Here is a 25,705-nt window from a genome sequence, read left to right on the forward strand (position 1 = left end):
CCAGTTGATGATTTCTTTCCTAGCTAATGAAAGCAGACCAAATGTATTTTTTCCCCTCTTTGTTTCCAGTGCAAAGGTGAGTCAAACGTGACTCACACAAAAGTGTAGTGTATTGAAGGAGGGAAAGAATAGAGCTGTGTGAAAGATGAGTTAGGGAAGTACATTTTCAGTCCAGCACAGAGGCAGCTCCTGGAATAATTTTCAGCAAAGGAAAGGAGAAGATGCGTGGGAGGAGGATTAGAGGCCCTCTGTGCGTGGAGCCTGGGACAGGCCATCATTTATCATCCCTGTGACAGCTCTCTTTCTCAAGAGAGCCCTTTCCTCCCCACTCTTTGCATTTTTATGAACTCCAGCATTTGCGGTGTGGGATGTTTTTGGTTTGGGTTTGTTTCATTGTTTGTTTTTTTTTTTTTAATTCATAGTCTTCTAGGGTATGGGTATACTGAAGAGGCCTTAGAGGAAGGAGCTATAGAAATCTGACAAGAGTTACTTGATATTCTGTCTTCCTCTCTGTTTCACCCTCTCAACACACAATATTATGGCAAAAACGATTTCATTTTCTCCTCAGTCAACTGAAACATATTCTTTCCTGTGATGCCGGCAATGAAATGTATTTTCCAAGCTTAATTAGCAAGTCAAACAATAACAGAAATGCTTCTGCAGAATTTTGCTAAAGGTTCTCTATCCTCAGTTGAATAACAAAGGTCTTGGAGAGCATGTGCTTCGGTTTTGTCATTTGCAGAGAGCATCCATTTAAAACTTGTTTCGAGCTTTCACAAGCAAGCTGACTGATAGCTGGTTTGTTCTCTATTTCAGGTCGTGGAGACTAATTTGGTTGCTTTTGACTGTCACTGGATCATTATAAATGAGGTAACTGTCAAGTGAACACTGTTGTGAACCATGAGTCCTGTTTTCAGGCTTACTGACAATATTCATGCTGATCTTGACTTTGCCAACAGGAAGCAGTAGCTACGACAAAGTTCAGGCATGCTGGGGGAGTGGATGTTGCCTAGTGAAAATAGAAGGACAAGTTCTTGCACTTTGCTGTTTGTCTTGCCTATCTTAAATGAAAGTCCTTGAATGAACAAATGGAAAATAAAAAGAAAAAAAACCCTGTCCTTCTGAATATCTTGAGATTTCACATTTGACTTGAGCTGACTGGTTTTAGAGGATCTTTTTAAGGTCTTTTTTCATACATAATCTTTTGTCATGGAGTGCTTGTGTCTTGTTTATATTTTAATGTTTTTTCTCAAAAATAGTAATAATAATAAAATCCCATCTTTCCCTTTCCTTTAAGAATTCCCCTAGAACTCAGTCACGGTTGATACCCAAACCTATGGATATTAGCGGGGGGCTTTTTGGTGGACTTCCGGATCAGGCCATGTACAAATGTTCATGAAGAGAAAAAAAGAAAGTTAGAGATCCTATTATATCGAGATCCTAACTGTGAAATAGGTTCTTCCATGAATGCTTGTCAGCTAAAATATGACAGGTCGATATGTGAAGTAGCTTTGCATATAAAACGTTGAACAATGCAGTTGCTCTTAGATTTGATGACATTCAGGTTTTTCTTTTGTTTTATGAGAAGCAATTTAGGTCCAAAATGACTGAATTCCCTGGGGAGATAACTCTCCCCTAACACACAGATCGTGAGACTCCCGTATGTTCTCAGGATAAAAGATTGCTTGGAGATATTGCGTGTGAATTCCAGGTCTACTCTCTGTGATTTACTGTGCACTTCTGTTTTCGTACTTAATTACTAGATTTTCATTATTATGGTGCACTAATAATAAGGTAATTTAATCCAAAGCATTTTTTTCAAGGTTATAGTAAGGTGTAACATTGTTGCAGTGGAATTGGATTTTGGCCTACTCATTTAAACCAGTGGATTTTTAGCCAGTTTTCCCTGGAGAAAATTATGCCTCAGAAAGTGCTGTGAAGACAACCCAGGCCCAGCAGAAATTATTGGTCTCGGCCCTGTACTGCTCCTGACCAGTAATGTGTGTGTTTTCCGGCATTGAATGGGACCTTGCTGGTTGAGAACCCAGTTTTAAGCTACAGACAGTCATGTGAACAACATACGTGTTTTCTTCTTCCTGTCAGATTAAACAAGAATTCACTTGTAGTGAGTGGTATCTTGAAACAGAGTGCTCAATTCTACTTTTTAGAGTTAACAGTTACTATTTTGAAAAGAGCATTATCTAAATCTAAAGGACTTCACGATAAACCTCTCTATCAATAGACTAGACAACAATTTCTTAGGCGGAGTACAGATACTGGCTTGCGGTTCAAGTTAAAGGCACTGCCACCGGTTTTTCATTTTAAATGTTATTTGAATTGAAAAGTTCAAAGGAAGGTGCTTGCTTTTAGCTGTGTCAGCTCCTCCATCCTCAAAAAGCAAAATAAAACTGATGTTCCATTCCTAGTGTACATGCTTTCTCTTTGCTTTTTATTCAGAAATTGGTGTCTCTGTGGAAAAAAAAAATCTGCTTTCTGAGCATTGTTATTTGCACATTGCAGCAGATTAAACGGCAGAACGATCAAAATGGTCACAACTCTAAACCGCCTTCTACACTCCAAAAGACTTTCTCTGGGCTGCAGTCCCAATAACTGGGAGAGCTGAATGATGCAGGCAGAGAAACGTACATCGTCCCTTCCAGATTTATAGTCTTGATTGTGAAATGGGTGAAAGTCACGATTATGTTCATTCTGACAAACTGTGCTGTAAACCATAGTCATTAAAAATGCCTCTCATTCAGTCATTCCTGCTGTCGGTTTTAAAGAACGTGAACATGTTTAATACCATCTCATCTTAATCTGCTTCTGGACCTAAATCCATGTTCCCACTTAGGTATCTTACTTTCAAGCTCTGTTTGTTCCAAAATGCTAATAATCTCAATAATTTTGAGGACATAAAAATCAAATTAGCAATAAATAAGATTTGTAGATAATGATATGGGAAGACTCACGGTTTCCCCTATTTTTCCTTACCACTATGTTAAAATTACAACAGAAATGTAAATATTTCCTGAATGATGAATGTTGCATAACACTACTTGCTTATTGCAACATTTTACCAGTTCAGCAATAAGATCGCAATGTCTCCACTTTGGCAGTGCAAGACTTGAAAATGCAGTGATTTATGGGCCCCTCACTGTGTGGTATATAAAATAGCAATCTTCACATCTAAGTCCATTTGATATGGTTGTCCATTAGCTGTTGATGACCACAGTACTTCCATATGACTGTGAAATGACCTGAGAGCTCTGCCTGTTTTGTTGCTTACATAAATCTTTTGTGACATCTTAGATAACGTAGACATCTGTGTTTGTGTGCCTGTATTGGCTAAATCAGACTGTCAACTAAGTAACTGTAACACTGCTGCTCTGGTCTCCTAATTTGAAATTCTAAGATGATCTATTACAGTGAAAATGCATTGTTTTGCAAAATCCACATACAGTTCAAATAATTCCTTGCATTGAGATACCAAAAGAAGCTGGAATTGTCTTTCCTTTTCCATCACTGTGCCAAGGGGATACAACACATTTACTGAGTATAGTAAATACAAAAGGAAATACCACCTTTGGTTTTGTGATCAGGAATCTGCTTAGGCTTTGTGAGGTAACATCTGTTATTTTAATTGCTCGCTTTAAATGCTATAACGCCTGGAAAGAGTTCCTTAATTTTTATTCTCCCGTTAGTTGCTATTTTATGTAATATAGCAAATTTGCTTGAAGACTGTGTATCATAATGGAAATAGAAATGTGGGAGGAGGGGGGTTGTTCCCGTAAAATGAAAGGATTCATAACTTGCTAAAGCATAATACATCGTATTAGTCCTTCGCAAATAATACAAATCTCTTCTGATCAGTGCAGTCAGCTGAGGAAACATTCTCCAAATAAATGTTCCTATTTCTTCAGGGCCTTAAAGCAGATGGTGCAATTCTTTATTTAAAATTTGCAGGAGTCATAGATTTGAATGTAGTCATGATAAAATATGCCTTAACAAAATGTGAGAATAGACTTCTCTCTCTCCTCCTCTGCCTGTCTCTGCTTGCTTCTTTTCCTCTGCACGATAGTACAGAGTACTATTCATAATAGTAAATATAACCTCAAAAGTTATATTTCTTTTATGACTCTTAGATCACAAGTGTATAGTAAGCTTAGGTTTCATTTAGTGGAACTGAAGAAGAAGCATTTGTATGATTTTAATCACTTTTCTTTCTTTTTTCTTTTTTTAAATGAGAAAAATGTCCTTTTTTAATTTTAAATCCATGTCTTTCTCAAGCATCTTCCTTGGTTAAAACATTCAGGGTCATCTTACTATGCCCAAGGCTGCCATCAGTTCTCTATTACTACCGTTTACTCAAGGACAACCTGAATCACTTTCTACAGCCTACAGTTACCATACAGGAGGTGAAAACATTAATGCTACTGTACAAAGGATTGGTTGGATTTAATCTGCAATAATGTGCACAATTATGGCCAGCTCCGGTAAAATTAGAATGGAATGGGTGCACAGAAAAGCTGATTTGTGTGAGAAGAGACTGAAAAGGTTGGCTTGATTAGCCTATGAAAACAAAGACTGAAAGAGGATATGCTCTCTGTTTATAAACACATACAGAGTGTGAATAAATGCATCGTTGTCAAGGGCTAGAGGACAAGGTTGGCACAAGAACAAATGAGTTCAAATTGCCCATGAATAAATGGAGGGCAAGAGTTAGTAGAAGGTTTCAATTACCAGAGACATCAGAGTCTGGGAAAACTCCTTCTTTGAGAAGAGAAGGTAAAAACCCCCAAACTCTTTTAAAGAACAGTTTATAGAGAAAGGTCCATCAGGTTTGCCCATCATAGCACAAGAGAGGAGAGGGGGACCCACAAGGTTTTATTCAAAGGCTACTTCCAGATGAACATATGCTTTTCCTAGGAGAGGGCTGGTCCTTCCCTGATGCATTTAGCTTGTTCCATTGTGTTTCAGCCCAACACACACCACCATGAAGAAAAGCATAGAGCATGACTGTGTTTTAAGCTTGAATAGCTAGAGCAGGTCATAAAACCACAGGTTAGTTCCAGGAGCTCACATAATTCTACATTTTAATATGGATAATTGATTAATAGTAGCATTAGAGATTCATTCGATCCCACATATTTTCCAATGAGGACATCAGGTCAGGTGTGAAATACCACCCTCTTTGGTACATGTTGAAGACCAAGCTGCCAGCTCTTTTTTTCGGACAGGTGAGAGCTAATGGACAGGGTGACTTAGCCCTGCTTTCTCCAAACTCTTGGATTTTTTAATTTGTGAAAGCTAAAAATTGATTTCTCCTTGTCCTATCATTTTTCTCTTTTTCATCATCCTCCCCAGAACCTAAGAAACCTGAGGGAGATATAATGGAGCAAATGATTATGCAGTTCAAGATCTCCCTTTACTTGTGTTGGAGATTCATCTAGTTATGTCTTCCCCTCAACTACTTCTTTATGGAAAGTGCTGAGAAATTCAGCAGCCCAGAGGCTTCAAGGAGTTGTGCAGTGGCCACCCTTTCCCGCTCTGGCCCCTGCTCACTGCTGCTGGCTTTTGGAGGAGGAAGAAACACTCTCTTCTCTGATGTCATGAAGGATGTGATGAAGACACGGCATGCACTGGAAAACAGGGCATGTCCAGTATATGATAAATACTGGAATCATCTTCTTGGCCCAAAATTAAGATGTTTCCATAAGAAATGGTATTGCTGCCTTTTTTTGATGCTTATTACAGGAATATATGATAAATTCTTTCTTTCTGTGTCTCTCACTACTGGTGTAGTTGCTCTGTGGTGAATAGTAAGTCCCTGCCTAGGTTGCTTATCTTAAAATAATGAGGTGAAGCTGAATGGCAATGTGTATTAGGTGTCCCGTATATAGTCTTGCTGCCACTGGAGTGTCTGCCTGATATGTTGAGGTGATCCCCTTCAGTTCCCTTTTCCTAATTCATCTGCAAAGAGCTATTAATTTAAAATAGCATTTCTTTCCTTATTGATTTGCCTACTCGGATTAAATGTACATCTAATTTTATCCTTGTTTCATTTGAAACAGGACAGTCTGCCTTTTATTCCAAGTTCAGACCAACAAAAGAAAGGTTTGGAACTCTATATTGAACTTCTGATTTTTCAAAAAAAACCCCGCCCATAACCTAGCCTAAATTTATACAGGTGCCAACTCAGTTCAACTTGGCCAACTTTGTAATTTTTTTGACATTTGGTGCTTGTATAACAGATCATCTGCCATCCTTATTATACTGTATCATCCTTTGAAGTGCAAATGAAAATTGTTTCCTCTCATACAATAGTTGCTTTATATAGTTTTCTTAAGTCAGATCCAAAATTCAAGAATGAGAGATGATATTGGAGAGTCATTATATAAAAGGCTCATCACTCAGTCAATGCCAAGTATTTAAAAAAATGACAAAGAAATATGTAGCAAATGACTAAAGTTGAATTTGGGTTTGCATGGCATTGCTTTGTTGTTAACTTAAAATCTGAATTTGTGGTATAATCGGTGGAATTCACAGCATTTAAAGTAATAGCTGTCATTAATCTCTTGATATACATACCTCCTTGGCAACCATACAAAAATCTCTTTGGTGTTCGGATTCCGTTATTAGTTCTCAGGTGATGTATAAAAATATGAGGTAGTAACCTAAAGGTTCAAATGAGGACACTCTAATTAAAAATGCTGAATACAAAAAAATAAATACACTATTGAGGCAGAAAATATGAATGTTTGAGCAGCTGAAAGTCAAAATCTCTTTTAAAGTATTATTTAGCAATATAACTTGGCCATGCAGGTATCCGTTTTTACATTATTAGAACAAGTCTAATAGTCTTGCTGTTACAGTTTGGGCACAGTGTATAATGAAACCAGGCAAACTTTTTTTAAAATCCTCTGACAAAGGATATATTTTAAAATCGAGATAAGAAGTTTCTTGAGCTCTCCTTTCCGATTATATTGAAAGTATTATAAAAAAAATTACATGCATTTTGCTAAAACAGCATTTTTTATTAATTTTTTTTTTTACCTTGCAGCTAGTGAAATGATACAGACCAAATGAAAAGACGCATCTTAAGCTGAGAGAAACCATTATCTATGGTACATTAAGGATTAATCGACCAGAAATGCAAGATATTATACTGGACGCAGCTGATGCTATGTGTTATTTTTGTTTGCAGAAAAATCTATATTTCATAAAGAACATTAATAACAGATGAATTCAAAACCTATGACAATCTGTGAAGAAGAATAAAATACTTTTACTCTAGTCAAGAGAGTAGAAGTTAAAATTTACATGTCATGTATTTTTCTTTCAAGCTTTAAAGAAAATAAGCAAATGCCAGTATGTCCAAAGAAGCTGCTTCAAAATAATTAATTTAAAGGATCTTAACTCAAGTTCAAAAAAAAAAAAAAAGCCAAAATTACCAGGATAGTTGTCTTAGCATTTAAAGAGCTGCTTTTTCAAAAAAGCTTGGCTTGGCTTCCTTTTCATAAGAAAGATTCTGTAATTTGAGTTCAAGTCTGTCTCCTGGTGTCTCCTCAGTTACGGAGGTTATGGATATAAATCATGAAGTTACAGGCAAAAAAATATTATGGTGTTTATTTACAGGTGTAACAGTGCAGATGTGATGTATCCTTTAAAAACATGAAAAGCTATAAATACACAAATAAGAATCAGAAATTTTCAATAAAGTGTGGTTGTATGCAAGGGTATGTCAAATGCAAGCTGCTAATAGGAGCAGGTCCTCAAGCACCCCCCCCAGTAAGGGGGGTATCCCCAGATTTCAATGTCTAGAAATTCTGGGGCATCAGCCTCTGTAATTAAGATAGATTATGGACAAACAGTTCAGCATGATGAAAAAAAGATTATAATTTAAAAGATTGAGCAATTTTGTAGATTATTTCGCCTGCTTTACAGAAAAATACAGGCACAGAATTGCCTTGAAAGCTTCCAGATGGCCCTAGTTGAATCGTCAGAAAAAGCCCGTGTCTAACTTAACCTAAGTTCAAGTCCTTATGTGAAGGTTGGAGCAACAAGTTGCTGTTGTTTTTGAGCTGTTCCTTTCACTACGTATTCCCCAAGGGCCTCATCATTCAGTGGTGTAAAACATCATGTTTCCAAATTGCAGGAGTTCATACTATGTAAAGAATTTGTTTTTCTAATTTCCCTAACCTGCCTTAAAGTTAATATTTTTAAGCTTAATATTTCACATATTGATGTATTTACTTAGTTATTTTTCTCTTTAAAGTGTGTGTCCGTAGAGCTGAGTGTTCAACTGTAAGCCTTAATAGGTACCCTATGGAGTGAAAAGTTGGTTTTAAATTAAGTCTTGCTATAAACGAGCACATACACACCTAGAAAGCTCTAATGCATTTTCTTTGCCCTTTTGGTAAATGATGTTTGTTAGCTTGCACATTGTTTACAGGTTCTTGATACTCTGTTTCCAGGAAATGAACACTTAAGACCTGAATAATTGTCTGTACCTTCACAGCTCCTAAGTAATGCTACACTTAGAAATACATCACGGTATGATTTCCTACTGATTTACACATTCTCTGCCAAGGATGCTGTGAAACGCTTTTAAGTAAAAGATCAAAGGTAAAAGGAAGGGAAGAGAAAACCCAAAAACTAAGCCCAGTTGCATCTACAAAGATTCAGTGAGGTTTGGGCACAGTACATCTTAAACTTTTGCAATTATTGTAAGGGTGGTATGTCAGTTGTTTTAATGAGCGTGCATGTGTTCTTTTTGAGGATTTGGCAGAGCTCGACTATAGCCATATAGCAATCACATGACTCTTGGTCCTCTCGGTTTATTCTGTGTTTATAAGCTGGTGGTAACATTTCTGTTTTTTAACTTTTATGCATATTCTCTCCCTTGCCTTATTTTCCAGGAAATAAATGATGTGGATGTGCAGGAGCTTGTAAGAAGGTCGATTGGAAGGTTAACAATTATTCGACAGACATTTCCAGTCCCCCAAAACATAAGTCAGCGCTGTTTCCGTGGCAACCACAGAATATCTTCATCACTGTGCGATCCGAAGGACCCTTTCTCCCAAAGCATGGAGGTAGTTCATATGCCAGTCTATTCGTACCGGGCAACTGTCTTTCTAGATAAGTTCAAGGTTTTTCACCAGGGGCTTAGTGTAACTTAATGTTTATTTTTCATGTCCTCTCTGACATGTAGTTTAACGGCTCATGGCGTGACAAGAAAATACTTGGGCAGCGGGTGAGTGTGACTGATGAACAACTCACCCACTCCACAGCAATTGAGGAAAAAAGTCCAACAAATCCACCTGATCTCTAGGCAGCAGGGTAGTTTTTTGTTGCCCTGCTAAATTTTATTTTTTGTCATCCTCTCCATAGCCAATGTCTCCCGAGTTGCTGTGCTTCTCTAAGACTCAAATGTGTTTTCAATAGGAAAACCTTCCTGAGGACCACCTCCATCATCTGGTTCAAGTGTCTTGGTGTACGCACCTAAATCCACGCCTAAATTCCAGAGAGGCCTTGTTTTCAGGGTTGTTAATTACAAATGACAAACTGTAACAGTCTTGCTGCCACATGAAATAACCAACAGGATCGTGATCACTGCCCTCCTGACTTCATGTAGGCAGGTCCAAGAGCAGGTCCTCTCTTTCTCTCGTATATCTGGTTAGGCTTCATCATGACAAAGGTATGGCAAGTCAGGAGCGTGAAATTGGCTTAAGATGTTGACTTCACCTTTGGGTTTTTTTGTGCAGTCATTTATGAAGCTGTGGAAAGATGCTCGCATTGGCAGTGGTGCAGGAGGAGCATATCTGCAGCAAAGAGCAGTCGTCTCGTGATGCTGAAAGAAAGGAGAGAGAGAAAACAATGGGAGAGAAATAGGGAGATGTTGAACAGTGTCCTTGCTTACAATGAAAAGACGTAAGGGTAAAAGAAGAAGTGTGGCTGGTCTTGCCCTGTTTCAGGTTAGCTGTGAGAGCCTTGCCTCACTAATTGTTCACAAAGCAGCATACCGTTGACATGAAAAACTTTGGCCGTAGCAAAGTGCACGGTGATCCTATTACAGTTCTTAAAATGAACAGGGCTGTGTAAGGTCAATAGGTGCATAGGATATCTCTAGAGGAGAACTGTGAAAATTCTTTGGGTTTTGCCATTCTCTTATGGCAGCACGGTGCTAGGGGGAACTTTGCAAGTCTGTGGATAATGCGTAAAAACTGATGTTGTGATTACATGCGGCCACTAGAGATTGCAAAGAGCAGTTTTCATGAACAAAGTTACTAACTACAGCAAGGCAGAAAACAAGAATTGAGTATCGATAGGAGGCTTCACATTTTGATTTATTTTTCTCTTCGACTTCTCTTTCATTTCATTTTCACTTCAACAGTGAACTGATACTAGGAAAGAAAATTTCTAGAAATCAAAGTTTATTCTCTACAAATTGGCAAATTCTATTTAAAGTGTTAGATTGGACCTTATACCTTAACCTGTGCTTCATGATCAACCTACAGCTTGAAGAGCTGTAATATTCCTATCGAAAGCTTTCATAACATTTTAGTTCAAAGGAATGATGGAAGCTTGACTGGTTTAACTGTTCTGCACAGTTGAGTTGCTTTTTTCATGCTTTCGCCGAGATGGCTGCACTTCATTAGTAGCTGAGGGAGACAACACTAAAAATGAAATGAAGGAAAACTTTGACACAGCTTCCCCTGTGTCTTTGTATGATGCCGAGACCTCCGAGTACTGTGGGGTTTGTTCACTGTTTCTTTGTTCTCCCCAATAATATTATAAATTAACTTCTATTCCAGTGGGGAGTCAGAATAGTTTATAAATTGAAATTTCTAATGCTTTTTTTTATGCCATTGGAGTGTGACTAATCAGAAATATTCTCTGGAAATTGTAAGGGTGGATTTCTTGATTTATTTTTTCTGAATTACTCCCCCTAAAGTCTGTGTGAGTAATTAATTCTTTCTTCAGCATCTTTATCAAAACACTGAAAAATATTTTGTTGAAGATCTCTCATTGTGTCTCTGGGAATGTTCTAGTTGAAACAACCACATCTATAAATTTGTATCATTTTGGGGGCAGGAAGTTAAAAATTGGATTCACAGAAGTATTTAATGTCATAACCCTTTTGTCTAAAAACTGTGTGCAGTAGTCTAGGTATACATAAAATAAAGACCATTAATCCAGATTAATCATTCGTACTTAATCCTACTGCTAAACACCTTTCTTCTACATTCAGGAACAAAAAATCACATCTGAAGTTTGAATTGCATCAACAGGAGGTTATGCAGTTAGACACCGCTTGCTAATGCAAGTGTCCAGCCATTAGTCTAAGAGATTTGGAATAAATAAAGGGTCAGTAATGGATACCAAGCAATATGTTAAATGTCCCACTAATTTTACATGGGAAATGAGTAAAAGTGTAAAGTGACTTTAAATTGCAGCCCCACTCTGTGCATTGGGACAGTTACTGATGGAGCGTACTTCTGGTAGTGACAGGGGAAGGGTGATTTTGAGAAGCAGAAATTAATCGTAGTGTCTTTATCATTGCATTATCAGTGATTGATTACTGTAAATGTTAAACTGAACTATTAGTGAAGGGATAACAATGCTTAATAATTGCTGAACTCTGTACTCCTGAGCCCTGTTAATACTTGATGAAGGCCCAGCTATATTACTCTTAGATTAGCGAGTGCATCCTTCCTCATGAACTGTGACAATAGTCTTCTATTCCCATGATGATGTTAGGTGACGGAAGCTACCTTGAAAGCAATGTCATTTTGTTGGGAAATGATGACTTGGCATCTGTATCCCTTCATGTACCAATCTAGTCTCATTAGTGACCTTATTGTCTCTGCTCTCTAGAGGGTTGTGTTTTTTTTTTTTCTTTTGAGAAGGCTTATGTAAAATAAACTTGCCTCACAGCATAGTAATTATTCCTTCTTTCCTTCTCAAACAAATGTCCCTGTGGTGCTGACTTCTTTGGGAAAATATGGTTTTAGCTAGAATGCTTTGAATTCTTTGTAGGTTTACAATACACAGACAAATCAACCAAGTTATTTTAAAAATGCTTGATTAATCTGAACCCAGATCCTCAATCCATGCTTTTAATCCCATCATGCACAGTGATGCCTGGCCTGTGCATCTGCGGAAAGTAAATTAGTTCCTGGGTGAATACTGAAATGTAAATGTTCACAGCCACTGGAGTCATGGGAGAAGCTCGAGTAAGAATAAAGTAGTGTATTCCAGAAAGAGGGAGTGAAGGATCATTGTCATTTAAAGAAAAAGGGAAATAAAGATCAGAAGTTCTGTGCGTTTCTGGTACTAACAATGTAGAGTTATAAAGGCAGTAGAGGATCCCAGGAGTTTATCAGGAGGGAAAAAAGCAGACTATTAGATCTTCTTCAATAAAATGTGGAAGGCAAAATGCCCCAGGAAATTCTGGAGAAAGACAAGCTCTTTCCTGGATGCTAGGCAGAGAGGGAGTCTGTCACAAAACCTTCCTGTGAGAACTGTACAGAGCAGATTGCGGATGACACAGGCAAAGCCAGCATAAAGATGGAAGTTACGTAAGAAAATAAAACCATAAAAAATAGGTTATATCGAAAGGAGGAGGAAGAGACACTATTCTTTTTTTTTTCTTTTTTTCCTCTTTTTTCTTTTTTCCTTTTTTTAAGGTGAAGTGTGGATTTGACAATCAGTGTCGGATCTTAGGCATTATATTGTGCTTTCTTCACATATACCCCCTCCCAATAGCTGCAGGACTTCCTCAGTCTTTGGATATCTTTAAAAGGCAGAATAGGGGCATTCTCCACAAAGTTGGCATACTTTCCTATTGTAAGTTTCCTTCCTCTTTTAAGGTTTTGAGCAGACCATCTGTATGAAGAAATCCTTACACAGAGCAGTCAACATATTCCACAACTCTGGGAAATGTCTTTTGGCTTGTCTGTGACTGATAGAGAAAAAAAAAAAAAGCTAGCAACCTTGCCTCGTTTAGCAAATTGCTGCTGGCTAATTTCTTTTCAGGCACTAGGAATGCTCTATAGCCCCCTTCATAGTGCGGCTGAGGAAACTGAGTTTCCCTCAGTAACCTTCAGGACCCATAGCTTCAAATGACCAATAGGTTATCTAAAAATAATATTCCCCAGGGCCTTCTCATTTCTGAACATCATTTCTCTTCCCGAGAACCTCTGTTCAGGAGAGCTGAGGTTTCTCTTTATGACGCTGTTAGTAACTTAAATGTTCCTGCGATTTGAGGACAGACATGACTGAAATAAATCTATATTGTAAATTACTTGTTTCAGAAGTATTCATGAATTCTTTTATATTGAATTGTATCTTTCACATCTGACTGTACTGTGTGCATTTAAAAGTACATATATAGAAATAGTACATGGGTAAGTGGAACTGGCACACAAGTAATTTTTTTTCTTGAGTTCAACTCTTCTCTCTTTGATGCCAAACTGGAACTTCCTATACCGTATGTGTGTAGCTATGCTCGCAGTGAAGCATATACACATTTACTCAGTAAGAGTTTCATCCTTCGAGGAATTAACAGACATTGCCAAATACTCTGACAGGAAACACTATAAATTGCAGAATCGACATGCAACTGCACACTGAGAAAGATTTCATTGGGTCATATTTCGTTCCAGAAATTGCCTCAATCAGAACTGACTGCAAAAATAGGAACACAAGCCATGATGAAATGATTTATTTTAAATTTTCAGAGTTTCTGGTTTTCAAAAGAACAAAGCAATCTTGAAGAGAATTTCGTGGTGTCCAAGTATCTGGTGACTTGAAAAACTGAGTTGCAGGCAACTGGTTAAAAAAAAGAAAGCCGGTTTACATTCATTAGTGGGGCTTTAAACCCTGCAAGTGGAGCTGTGATTGGACTGCCCGTACTTCACATGTGTGTAGCTCGTTGCTGCTAATCACTTATAGTGTGATAGCCCCTAGCTGCAGTCTTTACCAGAGCCAAAGATACGACTTTTTGACTCTTGCAGTTTCTTCTTAATACCAAATAAGTCGTTTAATTACCAGAGGATTATGGGTGAGGCAAAACAAATGATAAATTCTGGCTGCTGGCAAGAGACCACAAATAATAATGCTAATAATCCCCTTGTAATGTCTTTGCAGATCTCAAACCTGTATATATATGACACTGTCCTCCTGTTGGCAAATGCCTTTCATAAGAAGCTGGAGGACAGGAAGTGGCACAGCATGGCCAGCCTCACCTGCATCAGGAAGAACTCTAAACCCTGGCAAGGAGGACGATCCATGTTGGAAACCATTAAGAAGGTACCTTTTCCCTGTATTTCCTTGTCTTTGATTTCTAAACTACTTGCATTAGGCTGTATTTCCTCCTCCTTCCCTGCACCAGCACTGTCTTTGCAAAGCAACAGTTTTTATATATTTACAGTTTCTGAATGAAAGTAGTCTTTAATTTTGGTGGGTTTTTTTCCATGTTATGTGAGCATATTTGAAATCAAGTCAATGAGTTTGTTTAACAAAACTACCAAACCAGTAGAATTTTCAAGTACAAATAATATCCTATTGAAAAAGTGTCATAGGTTAGGAGGTAAAGCAGATAAATTTACTCTTTTATTTGTAAAAGAAAAAAATCGTTGCAGAATTACATTTGGGTAATGTTCTGTTGTACTGCTATTGAAATTAATATAGTGAATTAATAGAAATGAGAGTGAGGAAAACCCTAACTCATCTAGTCTATATCCTACCATTGCAGAACTGTTCCCCATAACAGTCTCTACAATGCTTTAGCCAATGTTAAGTTCTCTCTGCTTCCCTGTGATTATTATTTCGTACCTTAATTATACTCATGCCCAAGATGCTTCTCCTGTTCTTCGGTCTTTAAAGACATTTTTTCTTAGTTATTCCCTTTATTCGTGATGTTTACAGCTTCTACATACTTAGAGAAAATTATCACAGCCTTCTGGGTCAGTATTTAGTCAAATATGCATAGGTTGATTGTTTACCCTTCCCTGTAAGTTATTTGGTTCAGTCTCCTTATGTTACTGATGCCATTCATAAAATTGTGTTCTCATTTGTCTGCATGTACTTCCTGGTAATATGTACTTACATTTAAAGTGCTGGCAGTGCCTACATCATAAATACAAAAAAAACCTCAAACAGTTAAAAACAATTTTAAAAAGGGTGCTTGCTTTATGATTTTCATGATTTCATGAAGAGGGCATAAAAAAATTTATAATGTTTTTTCAAGAAGTTGCTGTTCTCCATTAGGTCTTTAACTACACGCAGGCAAAATGTAAGGCTCCTTTGAACACTGCTTATTTTTTCCCCAGTCCCAGGTCAATCTGCATTAACTCCAAAATAACAGTTCAAGACTGACTTTGGTGGCTGTCCCCAGTTTCCATTCTAATAGTTTGAAGTCATGAGACTGCAAGAATAATCCAGGACACGTTTCTTATTTCAGGGGCAGGATATGGCTTTAAGGGACTCTCAACTGTATTGCTCTTCAACTGTTAAAGCAATTGCAAATTCACATTTGGCAGTCCCACGTATTTTAAGCTGTGTTTCAGGCCAGGCTGGTTCTGAAACTTTTCATCTCAAATTGCATTTTCTAAATACTATTGCACACTTTTTCATTAATAAACTAAAAAGCTATTCCTACTTTCTCAAATCCGCATAGGATGCCTGTGCTGGAAAATTCAAAAATACCCACTTCCACTTTAGAATCAGAAGTTACTGAGCTGGAGTTTCAGGCAAAGTCTGGTAGCCCTACTAGCATCTCTACATTTAGAAGTACTCCACTGTGGAAAGGGCTGCTAACTGTTTTGCGTTACAATTATTTGCTTGCTTGTGTCATTTGTGGATGTCCGACTGATCCTGTTCTCCTCCGTAAACATCCTTTATGATGTTTCTTAGCAGCATCTCATCTCTTTGCATCTCAAACAGAGTTTATTCTATTCTTTGCTACATCTTCCTATCTATCCAGTTTACCATCTTCCAATTCCCACCTCCTAAAATGGTGTGATTAATAAAACAAACTCCTTCTGTGACCTTTCACAGAAGAGCTGCACTGTATTAAAGATCAATTTATGTAGCTCTTAACCCTGAAACATGAAAAGAAGTGGCCAGGAGAAATATGAAAGCATTCAAGAAGGCAGGAGCAAGTGGAAATTCCAGGGTTGTCGTTAGCTTGCTAAAAAATGAATCAGATGCCAAGGAAATTCCTGATGTGTGCAGCAAACCAGGCTAGAGTCCTGTTGCTTTTGGGTTTCTCTGCTATTTGAATAAGATGCCTTTGATAAGAAGCCATTTTATTGCTGTAAACTGAATAATCCAAATACTCCTTCTACTGCATTGTGCTGACAGAGATGAATTTCTAGAAGTAACATGCTGAAATTGAAAGTCAAAATTTAATCAAAAATGTGATACTGAAATTTCCTCTCTGTGTGTATGTCTGTACCATTTCAGACCCCAGGCAGAGGGAAGGCTAAAGATTGCAAGAAAGAGGAAATTGTACAAGAAAGAGGAATTCTGCTTTAGTTTTGTAGTCTCCTTTTTGTTTCCAGTAAAGCACTTATGTAGAAGGACTTGAGGATCGCAGCTGTGTACTTCTGTAATTTAAAAAGTTGACATTGATAAATATCAGATGAAGTATCAGAAAAACCATAAAATTAAAAAGTAATGAAAGGAAAAAGAAAAAACACTTAATCTCTCTTCTTAAGAATTCTTCCATTTGCCTTCTTGTCTTTTTTCTTTAAGCTTTCTTTTTTCTCTCCTATCACCTTGAAACATCCTCTAAAACCAACTGAAATAAAAAGATTTTATAAAAAACATATCATTTTTCCTTAATTTTGAAAGGAAACAGGAAAAAGTTACCATGTAGTGTTTAAATAGTTTCTGAACAAAAGGTTCGGTGCTTTCATTTTGAAATCACCACTGTTTCAAAGATGTAGTGTATGATGGAATATTGTAAGATATTGCTATAGGTCAGGGTGAAGATACGTTCTGATATTTCTTAAATGCTCCTGGAAAAAGAACTTCCATCCTCTGCACAACTTTAACTCTGCCTTCATAATGACCTGTACCACAGAGCTGGACTCACTGTCTTGGCCCAGATTGTCCCTCATCTCAATGTAGTTTCAGTGGGTGTCACATTCTAGCCAAGTATGGTGGTGGTGGGGAAAGAGTTAAGGAGGAGATGCCTAATTCCAGCCTGCCTGCCTTAGAAAAGGGCTAGCAACTGAAGTAGCTGTTGTCCTGGCAGCAGCAAAGTGGAGGTGATGTTGCCATCTACTGCTGCACACAACTGAGCTCTTGCTGCTAAAAAAGCAGGAAAAACTAATTCTAGAGGAAGCTTTTCTATAAGAAAATCTGTCTCCTAGAATCAGGGATCCAGAAACAGGAATATCCAGCAGTGTTTTAGCTGCAGAGGGAAATCTCTCTTTGATTTCTGGAGAGGAAAATAAGAAAAGAGAGGGGAAATCTCTATAAGCTACGCACTGAAGAAAGTAAGAGAAAACGGATGCTGATGTTCTACCTGCAGCAGCACCTGTAAAAGATAGAACTCTGCTGGTAAACAAACTGTTTTTTTTAATGATTAATGATCTCATAAGGAAGAGTAGGGAATGGGAGGGAATTAGAGTTTCAAATGTTTCTTGAAATGGCAAAACAGCTGTCTGAATCATTCCCTATTGTCATTTGTTACTTTTCACTCTTGAACATTTGATTCCTGCATTGCTATTTCTACAAACAACTCCAAAAGCTGTTTTTTCTGTGTGAATTCAGATGATTGGACAAAGCCTAAAGAACCACTTTAAGGCCACTACAATTATTAAAATCTAATATCTGTTTCTACCCATTCTGGAACAGAATAAATAGTTAAATTCATCAGGAAATACAGTCCTTCTAACGAATTTGGCCAGCTCTAGCAATTAGTTCTAAATTCACTTCTGTAGTAGAAACTACCCCCAAACACGTGCTCCCTTGTTTATTTCTCAGTAAAGCTACTTCATAGTGAGAGAAATAAGTATTACTAGGAAATTCTTCTACTGTTGGAAAAATTAATCTTCCCAAATAGGCTGAGAATGAATATAGGTAGGATTATATGGAGGATCAACTCAGAAAAATGACATCAAGTTACTGCATATATCTTCTCTCACGCTTACCTGATCTCTTCCCAGTCACATTTGTTTTGCTCACTGATAAACAGCAAATTTTTAGTGCTAGCAGCAACATAGAGCCTATTCCTTTGTGAAAAATGAGCTATACCTCGTGCTGTTTCATGCGTCATGGATGGAATTGTCAACTAGTTCTGGTCTCACAAATGTCAGTGATGTTCAGTGGTGACATGTGAAAAAGATGCCAAGTTGTTTTTCAGATAGTAGATTGGACTCTCTTCACTAGCAGATAGAAATAGTGTGTTGAGTTGAAAACTCAACAGTGTTTCAGTATCAGATTTTTTCAAGAGTAAAATGTGAAACTGTTATTTAATGCTTATAGGATTTTTTTTCTGCCTGTAACCACAGTTTTTTAATCATAGAATCTCAGAATACCAGGTTGGAAGGGATCTCAAGGATCATCTGGTCCAACCTTTCTTGGCAAAAGCACAGTCTAGACAAGATGGCCCAGCACCCTGTCCAGATGAATCTCAGTGTCCAAGGATGGGGAATCCACCACTGCCCTGGGGAGGTTATTCCAATGGCTGATTGTTCTCATCGTGAAAAATTTTCCTCTTGTGTCCACCCTGAATCTCCCCAGGAGTAACTTGTACCCATTACCCTTCATCTTTTCCATGTGACTCCTTGTAAAAAGGGAGCCTCCATCTTCTTTGTAGCCACCCTTGAAATCCTGGAACATGGTGATAAGGTCTCCTCTAAGCCTCCTTTTCTCAAGGCTGAAGAAACCCAGTTCTCTCCGCCTTCCTCATATGGCAGGCTTCCCAGTCCTTTGATTATCTTTTTGGCCCTTTTCCTTAGTTGTGAAATAGCTAGTGTCTGAGCATAACCATTCTTTGAAAAACAGAGGAAGTTTGAACAGGAGCTGTGAGAGCAAGTACAGTATTTTATAACTGATGATTGGCAAGCTGACATTCCCAAGTGGGGTCCCGACGGCTAGGTAAATAGTGCTTTCTTCAGGGACTTACAGTATAGTAGTGCCTCAGCATATATAAACTGTCGTTTATCTTGCCAGTCTAGATGGGACTCAAGTAGGCTTTAACTATATTGCCAAGCTTTATAACAGCTCTGCAAAGCCCAGAGCAGTGATCAGAAACCTAAGTAAAACATTTCTGTCCTAACAACTGACATTTCACTCTTCAGTTTTGAATGTGTCAGGAAATTGCATGGTTGCAGCTCAACCTTAGAGGAATTTGAGAGAGTAGATAATAAATGTGTCTTCATTTTTCCCCAAAAAGCATTGTTTCTGTAAGTTAAATGGAATGAAAAATTTCTTTGACTCTTACCCCATTATCATAATTAACACTAAAATAACTTGGAAAAATCTCATCAGGCAGTTACTGGATCAGTACCTGTCATACAGATGGCCATTTCCTCTGTGATCTCCTTCCACTATGCATTAGCAGAGGGATAAAACTCATGCCATAAATCAAGAAAGAGTTTTAGAGGGATCCACACCGTGGAAGACTATGCAGAAAAATTGGAGCAGTGTTCTGAAACTCTTCCTGGCAATACGCTGCCCCACTCCATCAGTCCTAAGCAATGAAACAGGCTCATGTAAGCCTTGTAAAAAGGCTGCGTGGGACAATGAGGACTAGTAGAGAGCAATAACAGGATTGCCTGGCCTACAGGTCCAGCAAGGTATGTCCCAGGCAGGGAGAAGGCATCAGGACCTCTAAGAAATTTCTGATCAGGTTTAGTATTGTTGTTGGTATTATAGGGGTGTTTCTTTACTGTTTGTCTTTCTGCCTCTGCCCTTCCCAAGCCAGGGGCATTCCCATCTAATCTGAGCTGTTTTTACACTATTTGCAGATGTACACGGTCTAGGAAAGAAAGCTCTAATCAAAGACGCGCTTACACGAGAAATTTTCAAAGCATGATAAAATTGCCAGAATAGATGAACGAGAAAAATTGTTTTTATGGTTGCTGCTGGATTTCAGACAAATATAAATAATTAACAGACTTGCATTTTGTATCTTGCCCCAACAGTTGCAGCAATTTAAAAATCAAGGTAAATAAACTTACACAATGGGTTTGGGTAAAGATTCAATTCCAAAATATGGTAGGTCTGTTAAACTGTACTATATGTTAGGGATGGTGTATTTCCAAAGAATCCTGTTTTCTTAAAAAGTGTATTTTATTACTTCATATGTAACTGCGGTGAAATACTTCTTCAAATGATCTTTTTTTAATCATATTTGCTCAAATAAGGACAAAGGTTATAAAAAAAAAAAAAAAAAATTTTTAAAGTTGCCTAAATTTTTAAATTGCTGTTTCAAGTCTCAAAAAGTCATTTACATTTTAGACATGATTCTATCTTCATGTCCCATAAATTAACTGGGAGCTCTCTCAATCTGAAAAATAAAGTCACTTTAATTTTCAATATTGAAAGTTCCAATTTAAAACTACTTTATCATAAAATAAGAAAAAAGGAAAACATTTTCTGCTGTACAAAGCACCTGTGTTAACAGGTATGGGGGTTTTTTTGTTGAATATTTCCTTTCTTTTATCATTTTGTTCCAGAGTTTTCCCTTCCTTTTGCCAGACCTTGTTTGTGGCTCATTTGAAATCGTGGTGCAGCTCAGGTGGTCTATAACAGTTTAAATAATTTTTATGCTTTACCTACCTCAGACCCAAAGGTTTAATTCACGTTGTGGGGAAAAAGTTTTAGGAAGTAATATAGGAAACATGAAGTATAATATAATAAAAGCATTATACGGTAAGGAGTCAGAGGGGTGCAGGACTAGAGACAAGTGTATGCTGTCAGGGAGGGCAAGTCAGGCAGATGGAGACTTGCAGGGGTCAGATGGGGGATCCCACGCCTTGCAAATCTGTGATGCTTTGCAGGCATTTCTACATCACACGTACCATGAAATTCTGGCTTAATTAATCAAAAATCTAGATGAGACCATATGAGAAAAAAGGTATCTGGAACAGGTTTTTATTTCTGGTTCATGAATAGGATGTAGTCAAATTTAAGTTAGCAGAATAGGTTTATATTTGTCAAACTCAGTTTTTTACCTGAGGATATGTTCAAATGATTTTGCAGGTAAATCACAAGCTCACTCTGTCTTTACCCTGAGCCAGCCAGAGGTGTGCTAACCCCAATCTAAAAGCCATGAAGGTGTGATTATTACAGGACTGTGCTCAAGCTAATAAGTAACCTCAGTATCACGCCAACCATAGTGACGTGCACCAAAATTGCCTGGCTGGCTCTCACCGAGGGCAAAATGACCTGGAGTCTTCCTGCAAAAGACTGTGCAGATGTACCCTTAATCAGGATGTTGGTTTTTCTTTTTTTTTTTTTTAGTTTTTATTTTAGTATCTCATCCAAAAAGTAAATATTATGAAAAATATTGGAAAACAAATTAAGTATATATATATTATCTTATTTTTAACTGAAAATGGCACTTCATGAAATATTTATATATTACTCCCTGACAGTACTAGTCTCTAGTAAGTTTTAAAGGTATTATCTCAATGATCTACTTCCTTATTTTTATTATAATCATATTAATGTTTTATAAAACAATGAAAACATTTTGTTAGTTGATACTAATCCGGAGATGCAAATGGAGATGCAAATTTTGTACTCCTTCCTGGATTTTCTCCAAACTGAAGATGTGAGAATAGAGCTTTTAAAATCATGATTCAGCAAAGCTCATGTGCTTAGCTAGGTAGTTTATATTGCAAGAGTTTATTTTCCACCTTTTTCACTTCAAATAATAAAGCTCTTAACTGGAAGAACTATCACAACTGCGAAACTCTTGCCTTATGTTTTGAAGAAAAGCTATGCATTTCATAAGTTTTTACACCAGAGGCAGATTCTTTTCTCGTACATACTTAAAATATTGTTCCAGTTTTTTTGAGGGAGTAAGTTAAACATCTAATTTTCTCCGAATCTGAGAACTGAAGACGTTTTTTAAAGCTAGAGGTTTTCATTGTAGGCATTTCATGTGGCTCTGTTGATTTTACAGTTCAGGCCATCACAATACTTATACAAATATGAAATGTGTGTCATGTTGAATTAACCCTGGAATATGTTTCAAGTATTGCTGTGGCATGTATAGCCCTTTCAACTGTGATTCTTCATAGTAAATATATAGTTTATGTAGTATATATAGTAAAAAATAAAAGCAAGCTTGCAAATATGCTGCATTGTTGCTCATCTCATGCATTCTCAGTAGCAGAGTAGAGTTGTGGAAGAAAACAGAAAAATCACTATATTCAGCTAGACAAGCCCCTTTTCATTTGTGCAGATCACTTATGTTGGGCTCAAAAAACAGCCAGCTTGGTCCAAAACTCAACCTGATCTTATGTGGAAATCTCTTTTGGGTGAGAAATGTTTTTGGGGAAAAAGCAAGAATAAACAAACAAAACTAATTTTTGTGCAATTCCTTTTATATATTTATCTTTAGTTTTTCTTCCACTAAAATTAGTCGCAAAACTTTGTTTTTTCTTTTAATGGAACTAGATTCTCTATACATATATGCTGATGGGTCAAAGAACAAAAACTGGAGTGCAAATGCACTAAGGCTAAGGCTATTGCTTGTATTGCACCTACTTAGCATTGCTGAGTTTGAATCTTCTGTGAAGACCTTAAATGATGCAGCAACAATTTAGGTTTCAGAATTTTTAGGGAAATATGATCTCTGGAAAACTGTCCTAGTTCTGGCAGTTGTGTATGTATTCTACGTGGTTAGTGCGCAAATCCCCTGGAGAAACAGAAGGTTATTATAATTGACTACTTCTGATTTTTCACTCCACTCTCTTTTTTTCTTTTTTTTTTTCCAATAGGGTGGAGTGAATGGCTTGACTGGAGAACTGGAGTTTGCAGAAAATGGGGGGAATCCCAATGTGCATTTTGAAATTTTGGGGACAAATTATGGAGAAGATCTTGGCAGAGGCATCCGCAAGGTGAGCCTACATATATTCAAACAAGAGATTATTTTTACTGATTTTTTTAAAAACCTTTCTTATGTTCTATGTTAATAGAAAAGTGTTTGATGGCAGATAAAGTGTTGTGTATCGTTAAGAGGATAAGAAATGGGAGAGAAGTCTTGAACTTCTAGATACCCATCTATTGTATTATTACAAAGAGGCCTTGCAGTAGGTCATGTTGATCAAGGCGTTGTTTGTAATACAGAATGTGTTAAATTGCTGGTCGACTGTCCCAAAAGACCAGTGAAAGCTGTTGTTTTGGAACCCGTGCAACAAAATAGAAAATTTTATGTTGAATTATATTTAGAGCACCCAGATTGACACTTGATACTTATGGTCAAAGTGGGATGCTACGACTGTTAGATTCAAATTCATAGTTACAGAAAGAGAAGATCTGTTGTATCATAGACAAAATTCCTGTAATCTCTTGTATTCATGACATAAGTACATGATGTTTTAGTAGGAATTAACTTTTACAGAGTAAGTGTAATGTTATGTATTCAGCTGCCAGACACGGTCCAAATACTTGGAATGAGATTGAGGAAATGGCATACAACTCCAGCAAAATTACGTTTTCTTGGTATTTCAGTTTTGCTAGTCTAAAAAAAAAAAAAAAAAAAAAAACCCAAAACTTACACTTCCTGTGTAAGGAACAGTGTAAGCAGGTCTTCATATCCTTCCCTTTGGACAACTGCTCATCTGGGATGGGAAAAGTAGCAAAAATCACGTGGTACCTCTTAGGGAAATAAAAGACTAACAGGCTTTTGTCCTTCCAAAGACAGACCTCCTGAAAGAATACCAAGATCCCTTCATTTAGTGTATCAGATCACACTAGTTTTTATATGTGAGAAACTTGAAGTGATTGAAAACAAAAGACGGAGAAAGTTATCTTAATATATGTAAACTGGTTCCACGTGTCAGCGTCACTATATGATGAAGTACATCATTTGTCTGCATACCTTCTGCAGTAACAGATAAGTGCTGTGAAAGAAGGGAGAGAGAAATAAGAAGTTGAAAGTGGTTCTAAACTCCTGAACTGTCTCCTTTGCTATTCATTGGGATTGTTATTCTGCTCCTGCTGTTTCATCTGTTGTCAATACCTTAATGTACACACGTGCCTATAGCTATGTCACCTTGAGCAGAGATCCTGACAGATGCTTCAGAAACTAAATGGAACTGGATCTTGTTGATATTTGGAGATGCGCTTCGCAAAGTCTTTAGGTGACCAGAATTTTGGATGAGTCCTTATTCCCTCACCTATAAATTCAGTCTGTTTCAACATATTTTGACTTGATTTATTTTCCATGCTATGCATCGAGGAGCTATTTATTCTTTAGAGACCCCAGGTAGTCCTTTCTAAGACAAATCTGTATCTCTTCATTTAATTTAATTGGTTGACTTTGGCTGTTTTTTGTCTTCGGGCCTGTCTGGGTGAATGCCTGAGTGAAGCATCAAATTGTGTTCTACCGTTTCACAAAAAGATAGAAGAGAGAGTGGGACCCACAGAAAGGTCTTGGAAATATAGAAGTACAAAAAGACTTCCTAGCCTTTCTAACTATTTTCCGCTGATATAATTTAGATTTACATTGCAAATTTAAACTATGGTACAGTTTACATTTAACGAAGAGATTACAACAATGGGCACACGTAAGTTGTGCAAAACAGTGAGATAGTACAAACAGGCTTTTTGAATCTTCCTTGTTTACCCTTTGTCACAGTTCAAGGACAAAGAGATATTCACTGTCTTTGAAAGGAAATGAATTTGAGGTCGGACAAAGAGAATAGAGTTTTGCACAGAATATCATTAGACTGTGAAACTCAGTGTCACAAGACCCTGTTCAGGAGAATAGCAAAGTTAAAAAGTAAGATACTGAAAGTATGTATTTTTTATGTTTGCTGAGATGAGTGTTTAAAATTAAACGTAGAGATTATAAGAAAATTTTCCTGTTGCGCTATAAATGTCTGTCCTCAGAGTTTTGTGACTCACTGCAGCTGGTTAAAAAGAAGAAAGTGTCCAGAGCAGAACAGATTTAATCTGCTCCAATTTTTTTTCTAAACAGCCTTCAGTGATCCAGAGAAAGCTTTAGAAAGTGTCCTGGTGTAGAGAAATGAATTTTCCTTAGAAAGAAATTTCTGTGTATATTGTGAGAATGTGATAATTGTTGATGGAAGCGTCTTTCAAAAAAAGTTCAAAATAATTCCAATTAATGTATTTTTACACCTAAATGAAAAGTAAAAGGATTTAAAATAAATACAATATTTATAATCAACGTCACAAAGTTAAAAGAACAAGCCAGGGATCTGAAAACTTTTACATCAGAGCTAGAGAAGAAAATTTTGGAGGAGAAAATCCTATATGTTGGTTTTACTCTTTTGACAAAAGTTCACATATTTTATCTTTGAGTAGGTTTTACTTTACAGTGTATGAGCCACTAGTGTTGGAAGCAAATCACAATCATTACAGGAGTCAGATATATTTTTGTTAGCTACACTAATTAAAGTGCACTTCAGATTTTCGTGTATTTAGTGGTCTGACTACAGAACTACCTAACCATTTTTATTTCTCGACTCTGGTGGAAGCAGCTGTA

At 37.2% G+C, this 25,705-nt stretch overlaps 1 protein-coding gene across 2 annotated transcripts in view; it reads left to right on the top strand.

The window, feature by feature from the left end:
- The window catches only part of GRID2 (glutamate ionotropic receptor delta type subunit 2), a 763,919-nt gene that overhangs the window by 521,601 nt on the left and 216,613 nt on the right, over positions 1 to 25,705 (top strand). For both annotated transcript variants that reach the window (XM_054202856.1, XM_054202857.1), the window contains 4 exons: positions 817 to 870; positions 8,919 to 9,092; positions 14,152 to 14,313; positions 22,974 to 23,093. In XM_054202856.1, the coding sequence (XP_054058831.1) occupies positions 817 to 870; positions 8,919 to 9,092; positions 14,152 to 14,313; positions 22,974 to 23,093 (510 nt within the window). The remainder of the gene's footprint in view (positions 1 to 816; positions 871 to 8,918; positions 9,093 to 14,151; positions 14,314 to 22,973; positions 23,094 to 25,705) is intronic.

Source organism: Rissa tridactyla, chromosome 5 (genome assembly GCF_028500815.1).
Source record: "Rissa tridactyla isolate bRisTri1 chromosome 5, bRisTri1.patW.cur.20221130, whole genome shotgun sequence".
Taxonomy (NCBI): domain Eukaryota; kingdom Metazoa; phylum Chordata; class Aves; order Charadriiformes; family Laridae; genus Rissa; species Rissa tridactyla.